Below are 7736 nucleotides of genomic sequence, written 5' to 3'. Positions count from 1 at the left end.
TACCTTTTCTTTAGCGCTTTAGTGACACATTTGCCACACGGTACTTTTCTGAAATATAATGTCGATCAAGTCTCTTCAAAACACTTATTGAATTCTACAACAGTACAATTATTACACTGTTAAATACTGGAAATATATGATACAAAAATAAACAGTGGATGTGGTTGGAATCGTAATTCTTCGTTTGATGATTTCTTTTTTTTTAATGTAGAGGCTGAAAATGTCACCGGAGCAATGTGATATACAATATGGTCCTGTATGCAATTAGTGGAAGCAGAAAGCATATATCAAGAAGGTTGTGCCAGACTCCACCAAAATCTATTAATTTATCAAAAACTATGAAGTCATACTGTTTCTATATTGCACTGCATTTAAAATATGTGCAGTCCAAAGTTATGATTTCATTTTCTTTGGGAAATGTTTGCTTTACGCAACAGTCTGAACACTTTCAGTGATTTATAGCAGCGGGGGTGTAAATATAGAGCAAGCTGGCAGTGTGAGTGCATTGAAGCAGGTTTGGGGGAGTAAAGAGATCAGACCATATAATAAAAACCTTGTTTTCCACCTCAAAAATACACCTGTGTTTAATTATAAACTCATATTTTACTTTTGGTGGTGCCATTTGGTAAACACATCCTTACCAATCTCCATCAAGGTTTTCCTTTTGTGTGGTGTGAACACAGTCAGAAGTAATATAAAACAAAAGAATATGCTTGTTCTGTAAAAAAAAAAAAAAGTTTTCTTTTACACGTGCGTTTGGGTTGAAATACATGCTCTATTGCCTGCTTTTAATCTGTTTGTATTTGATTATTGTATTTCTTGTTTTATTGTGTATTTTACTGTGCCTTCTTAAACACATGTCTTGTGCTCAAAACCTCTTGTAAGGTATTGGCCCCTTGTATGATCACTTTGTGTTAGTTCTCTTTTTCTACTCCTGTCAAGCACTTTGTGACCTGCAGCTGTGAAAAGTACCATATAGATAAACTTGACATACTTACTTACTTACTTACTTACTTACTTACTTACTTACTTACTTTGTATGTGCTTCTTTTCTAATAACTACCTCACACTAGCAGCGCATGGATTTTTGAAATCCTAACATCTCTAAAAGAAGTACAGTACACACATGATGCAATGAGAATGTGCGAAAAATAAATATATAAAAAAGGAAAATTCAGTTACACCAGTTGAAATATTGTGCTTGTCAGAGATGAGGCGCAATTCATCATAACAAAAGGCTTACTGCACATATTGTTATAAATCTACTAACAATCTTTTGTCTGACAACATCCAATCTTCCTGGGATTTTTTTTTTATTATCCAAAAGTAACTGAGTGCAATTTTTGACTTTGAAGTATAGACTTAAAGTCATGTTGTTGTTGTTTATACTTGATTTCAGGTCATCAGTTGCGTCACTTGTGTCATTCATTCTGCCATAGTTGTATCATTTTACTATGTGTTTAAACCAAAGGAATAAAAATTGGCATAATGCTCATAATAATCATAATAATAAACATATACCTATAGTCGTGGTTAAGGTTGGACTGTGCCGATATTACTGCAGGAAGCATTATCTATGCAGCCTGCAGAGATGATCTATAGCTGAACGTGTTGATACCCTCCAGGTGGCCTGTGGGTGCCAGTGCCCCCTCACATTTTTATAAGTTGGAATCTGAATTAATTTCCCTCTTGCACTGACTTTATGTCCTCTGCAGTCGCGCAAGAAGAATGTGTAAGAAGGTGCAAGAGACATATGGAATGTGAGCTGGAAAACACTCTTAACACCAACAGAGTAACAGAGTCAAGCTGTTTTTAATCTCATTAGAATTGTATGTATTACTTTATGATATTAAATTAATGAAATCATGAACATTGTGTCCAATTACTGCAGCTCTATTTATCTGGGTGCTGGGAAGCAAATACGTGATTGGCATACCATTAATAGTACTACTGTAGTTGCACGGATGAATAGCGTGCCATAAAGCTGCAGAACCATCATTCTGCAAATTGTTAATTGTGTGCGTAGCTGCATTTTTTTTTTTGTGACAATAGACTACAACTACAACCTGCTTTGAATTTGTGTACATTATGTTATGAGGACACAGCTATGGATCCAGTGTGGGGAAGGACATTTTGACTTTGTCATCGTAAAAAAGCCAATAATGAAAGGAGTACATTTACTCAAGTACTGCACTTACAATATTCAGATACTTGTACTCATATCCTATTGCATGCAACTTTATACTTCCACTGAACTACAATTCAGAGATAATTAGTGTACTTTACTCCACTATATTGATTCAACACGTAGAGTTACTATTTACTTAAAGTTGTCTACCCAAAATCATTATGATTTGTTATAACTTATTCTCCACTGCCCTCTGCTGGCAGGGGGAAATATTAGATTTCAGAGGCTTTTATTTTGAAGCGTCGAGTCCCACAGCTGTTGTTAAACCTCTGTTGACAGTGGGACGCGTGTAAATACAGGTTAGAAAACACCTTTGCAAAGCGCTTCAAATAACTTATCGTTTATTAATATGTGTCGTAACATGACAGCTACGATAGGCTTCAAATGGACTGTCATACTGTGTTAATTATGAGGCGTCGCGAGCTACAGTAGCAAACAAACTGCTGTTAGCGCGAGCTAGTGAGCTCAGTTAACGCTAAGGAAGTGTTTGGCTATTAGCATTTAGCTCGTTTGCCAGTTAACTAGCTTAACGTTAAGTGTGAAGGGTTTCCAGGCTTTAACCACAATGGTTATTTAACCATGAATAATATCATTACAAAAGGTCCCGGTTTAGTTGGCGTTAGCAATAAGTTAGCATGCGTTAACTTCAGCTAGCGTTAACGTTCGTGATTGATGACGTAACGTTAACGACACCGGACGTCAATTACCAAAGTGTCTCAATGAACAAGGGAAGGTGCGTTATGGCTGTTGTTTAAAAAGCCACAGCGTCTTCTGATTGTCCTCGTTGTTGATTTATCAAGCTAGGCTTCTCACGAGATTGAATTCAATCTAACATGCAGCTCCTTCCCCTTTTGAGGCTTATTTACAATCTGTCTACTGTCTGTACTGTCATACATGTTTTGTTCAGTGGTGGAATACATATCCACTACAGTTGATTAATTGTTGTCATTTTTCAAGCAAAAACAGTGAAAGAAATCCCAAACATTTTATGGGTGATGATTTGTGGCTTTTCCATTGTGTGTCTTTTGTAAAATGATTGTTTCTGTGTTTTTAAGTTTTTGTTGAACAAATAAGACGTTAATACCTTGGGCTGTGGGAAACGTAATTATTCATTGTTTTAGATCTTGAATAGAGGAGGAACTAAGAAGAAACAGTTTAAACTTAAACATATTTTCCACCCCTGGTTTCTTGTAACAACAACAAACATACCTGTGATTATTCTGTCATCTCTGTCATAACAGCTCTGAATGCTGCAAATCCCAGCATGGACTCCAGTGGGAAACCCTCAACTGTTCAGATCGTGGTTTTAGCCACCAGCTCAGCCCTGACTGGACTCTTCTATTCCATTTACAAGAACCGAGCTACAACAGTTGCCAGATTAAAGGTCAGCCACATTTCTGAGCACTCTGTTTTGGTCATGTGAATGTCAGCAATGTGTTAATTTATTGCCTAATATGTTCTATTTGATAATCTTTCATTGCTTGTTTCTACAGGAAGCCAAGAAATTATCCATCGATCAGGATTTGAAAAACCTCCTGTCTGAAACTCCTGGAAGATGTGTCCCATATGCTGTAATAGAAGGTTTGTTAGACCACCTCAAAATCCTCGTGCAAGACTAAAAGTTACCTTGCATAACTATTGCTGTTTCACTCTGTCCTGTTTATTGCACACTGCAGGCGTAGTGAGGTCTGTGAAGGAAACTCTAAGCAGCCAGTTTGTTGATAACTGCAAAGGCGTGATTGAAAGACTGACCTTAAAGGAGGAAAAGATGGTGTGGAATCGCACCACTCATCTCTGGTAAGTGAATGAAAGGGTTTATTCCCAGTAAAGTTCATACAGTCAGAAGGCTTGATGAAGCTTATTGTATTTAAGTCCAACCCAAATAGCATTTTTTAAACCATTGTCAATACAGCATACATATCTGCTCTGTAAATCACAAGTCATGTCTTCTTCTCTTAGAAAAGAAGTCAGGAACTGAAAGGGAAAAACATTATTATTATTATTAATATTATGTTTCACGGTTCTCTTATTGTCTACATACATTTTTTAGAATACCGATGGTTCTCAGTCTGCGTGGAGGATATGACTTGCTTTCCTTTAGCCAATCAAATATTACATAAAGCACGAACAACACTGTTCTTATCTCACTTAAATAAATGAACATTATTATTGTCCAGATACATAGATTGCTGACTGAGTGACCAAGCAAATAAACATTCACAGCAGAAAAGTTCACTGACGTCAGTCTGGAGGCTAGAAGGCTAATTGGCTGCTGCAGCTCAATAAACAGCATGTAAAGTTCTCTGTAAATGTCACTTTGGTCCAATTAAAATGAAGGTGTGTCCGATACTCTTATCACAGGCACTGACACACCCCTCCAGCCATTAAGGGAAAAAACTATTGCGCATATATTTTAAAATATGTTTGCAATATTTTTATAGAAGGACTAAATATTCAGTTGGACTTAATTGTGACAGACATAATCTAACAAAGCTATAACTAAAAGAATAAGTCGATCTCCCGAAATTGGATCTGTGTTTTTTAATACTATTTATCCTATGAGCAATTATTAAACAAACAAAAATGCTCAAAAGATTTTTGGTCCTACAATATAAAGATTTCCAGTTTTTCTGCGTTTACTATAATAACAAATTAAATATCTTTGGGTTTGGGACACTTGGTTGGACAAAAGAAGGCATTTGTAAAATGTTCTCTTTGACTTCAGGGAATCCCTGTGCTATTTTTCTGCTGGACCAAGCAGCTCCTCGAGTAATCAACAGAACAACGTTAGTTGTGCCAATAAAAACATGAGTAACTGTACTATTTTTTGAACAGGAACAACACCGAAAAAATCATCCACCAGCGCACCAACACAGTTCCATTTTCTCTCGGGTCTCACGATGACGGTATCGCTGCCGCAGTTCGGGTCGTACGTCCGCTCGACGCCGCAGAGTTGGACCTGGAGACCACGTACGAGAACTTCCACCCCACCGTCCAGTCCTTGTCCAACGTCATCGGCCACTTCATCAGCGGGGAGCGACCCAAGGGCATCCATGAAACGGAGGAGATGCTGCGGCTGGGAGACAGCGTCACATGTGTCGGAGAGCTGGTCCTGGATAACAACCTGATCAAGCTCCAGCCTCCCAAACAGGGCTTTCGTTATTTTCTCACGCGACTGGATTACGAGTCCCTTCTCAAGAAGCAAGGGAATAGCGTCCGACTGTGGAGGATTCTGACCGTCGTCTTCGGCGTCGCCGCCTGTTCCACGCTCCTCTTCATCCTGTGGAGGCGATACTTCCACCACAGGGAGAGCAAGAAGGAGAGGAGCATGCTGGAGGAGTTCAAGGAGCAGCAGAAGAAGCGTATGCGTGAACTCAACATAGAGGAAAGCAGTGTGTCGCCCACCAGCTGCACCGTCTGCCTGAGCCGGGAGCGGTCCTGCGTGTTTCTCGAGTGCGGTCATGTGTGTGCCTGTATCCAATGCTTCAACGTCCTCCCGGAGCCAAAGAAATGCCCCATCTGCAGGGCCACAATAGACAGGGTGGTGCCTCTATACAACAGCTAATGTGGTAATTGCAAATTGTGTGATGCAGTCTACTTTTCATTGTACAGTCATAACACTGGACATACGTCATTTAAAAGCTGTCTTGACAAATGTCTCCGTTGTACATTTTGTTTCCTTTTTTACATACTGACTGGTGTCTGTGCCGAATCATTTTCCCCTTAAAAAATATGTAAAAATAGAGAAAATGTAATTATTTCTTTCCTCCCGCGAGAAAAATGAGTATTCTTCATACTCCTGGCAAATATATAGGTCGATCCTAGAAGCGAAGAACATGTCATTTCATTTTCACACACGTCCGAAACAGCTCTTAGGAGCGAGTGCACAATTAAGCCCTTTAGTTTAAATGCATATTCAACTGTTAGAAAGCGGTGGTATGTATTAAAAAATAATGCCTACATTTTGTAAACATTCTTTTAAGTTTGGGATTTTGCTTTGGTAAGGCATTGGTTTATGAAAGGTTGCGTTCTGTCAAATTCTCTGCAAGACTCTCAAGCTTCTCTCGGGATGATTCGATGTTTGGGACTTTTCTTGGGCAATTTGCATATTTGCAATGGAAATCGTATTAAAGAAAAATGCAATCTAGACCAAATACTAATTGTTTCTCACTCATTGTATAAGATAAACAGTTTGGAGAAAATTTAGATGTCTGCCAGTAGGGGGGGCTGTCTGCCTGGGAGGGAAATCAGAGATTCAGGATTTGGAATCCAGAGAGCATGAATAAACACAATATTGTGACGCCACATACTCCCCCAATGCAACGGACTGTTTCCACCTCCTGCTGGTTATATCATTTTGTTATTTTTATTATTTTTGCTTCATTCAAAATGTATCCAAAGGCAACATGTATGTGCTGGGCCACCTGACAGTGGCAAACTAATACATCAATCAATGATCGGAAGTGCTACATTTAAAACATCTTCATTCTGTCTATACATATTATTTAGTTTAAGCTCATTTTTAGCCAGAAAATTCGAAAGCAAAAAGAGAGAATAAGCTTCAACTCAATTTAATTTGAGGCCAGCAGGGATCCTTATCTGGCTCTATAGAGAAAGCCGCATTAAGGCAGTTTGCAGAATCCCCTTTCACCTTTAAATGATTCTGTATTCCAGATTAAAACATTACATTGGGGGCCTTGGCGATATTAGTATTCAGCAGCTTTCCCATGATATCTACTTTCTTTGGAGTGAGCTGACGCCGTCGGTCTCTGAGGGAACCTGAGCTAAATGTCAGACGTACAGTGTAATCAAGCAGGACGAATGTTACGCACTCCCTCTTGTACTGTGTTGATGGCACTAGAGGCGTCATCATGGCCACTTAACTATCAGGTCCATCTGACCCAGAAAACACTTACGAGTATTCATCTCACTCCATTCCTTGCTCTCCGTTCCATTATTTATTGGATTTCTTTTGTTTATTATGTGTTTTTGCTCTGCTAGCTGTGTGTCTCTACAGGGTTTGGTAATGAGTACATTTCAACCAAACCTGTTTTTATGCGCATTTTCAATTTGCTCATTAAAAACATGAGTGGAATAAATAGTCCAAAAAGTCCATGACCTGCAGGAAGCATGGGATTTAAATGTCTGCTGGAGAAACAGAAAACATCCAATGTGTTCGGACCAATGAGGAGACGGTGACCATCCTCCGCAAGCCACGTAAACGGTGAGAAAACTGTCAATTCCCTCTTTTAATCCCCACATGAGATTATGAATTTCAATACGAGTGCATGGTGAGGGCTGTTTACGAGATACAATCATTTGAGAGCAGTCACATCTTCCTGCACAGCCCTGATTCAAGTCCCCAGAGTTCAAACAGCAGTCTGGCCTCACTCACAACAGGTTAGATATCAAAAATAATCCCAGACAATGAGATTAACCGGGCAAATTCCACCTGAAACATGACGATCTGGAAAGCATATGGGATTACTGTGTAATCTGCTCCGACAAACTGGCTGCTAAATCGTCAGATTATTAACTGTAATAACAA

The 7736-nt window shown here is 39.1% G+C and overlaps 1 protein-coding gene across 1 annotated transcript; it reads left to right on the top strand.

Moving 5' to 3' along the window:
* Positions 1-2381: 2381 nt before the first annotated feature.
* On the top strand, positions 2382-5843 carry mul1 (mitochondrial E3 ubiquitin protein ligase 1). The gene is made up of 5 exons (XM_068596787.1): positions 2382-2487; positions 3430-3572; positions 3682-3769; positions 3865-3985; positions 5024-5843. Exons 2-5 carry the CDS (start codon positions 3453-3455, stop codon positions 5751-5753), a joined length of 1059 nt encoding a protein of 352 aa, XP_068452888.1. The 5' UTR covers positions 2382-2487; positions 3430-3452; the 3' UTR covers positions 5754-5843.
* Positions 5844-7736: the final 1893 nt, after the last annotated feature.

Source organism: Clinocottus analis, unplaced genomic scaffold (genome assembly GCF_023055335.1).
Source record: "Clinocottus analis isolate CAN_PGR_092001 unplaced genomic scaffold, fCliAna1.0.p SCAF_4, whole genome shotgun sequence".
NCBI classification, from domain to species: domain Eukaryota; kingdom Metazoa; phylum Chordata; class Actinopteri; order Perciformes; family Cottidae; genus Clinocottus; species Clinocottus analis.
This window is presented reverse-complemented; position numbering and strand designations above follow the sequence as displayed.

Coding starts and splice junctions, on each gene's coding strand:
- mul1 (XM_068596787.1), top strand. CDS start 3,453: ATGGACTCCAGTGGGAAACCCTCAACTGTTCAGATCGTGGTTTTAGCC. Junction 3,573..3,681: donor CAACAGTTGCCAGATTAAAG/GTCAGCCACATT, acceptor TTGTTTCTACAG/GAAGCCAAGAAATTATCCAT. Junction 3,770..3,864: donor CCCATATGCTGTAATAGAAG/GTTTGTTAGACC, acceptor TGCACACTGCAG/GCGTAGTGAGGTCTGTGAAG.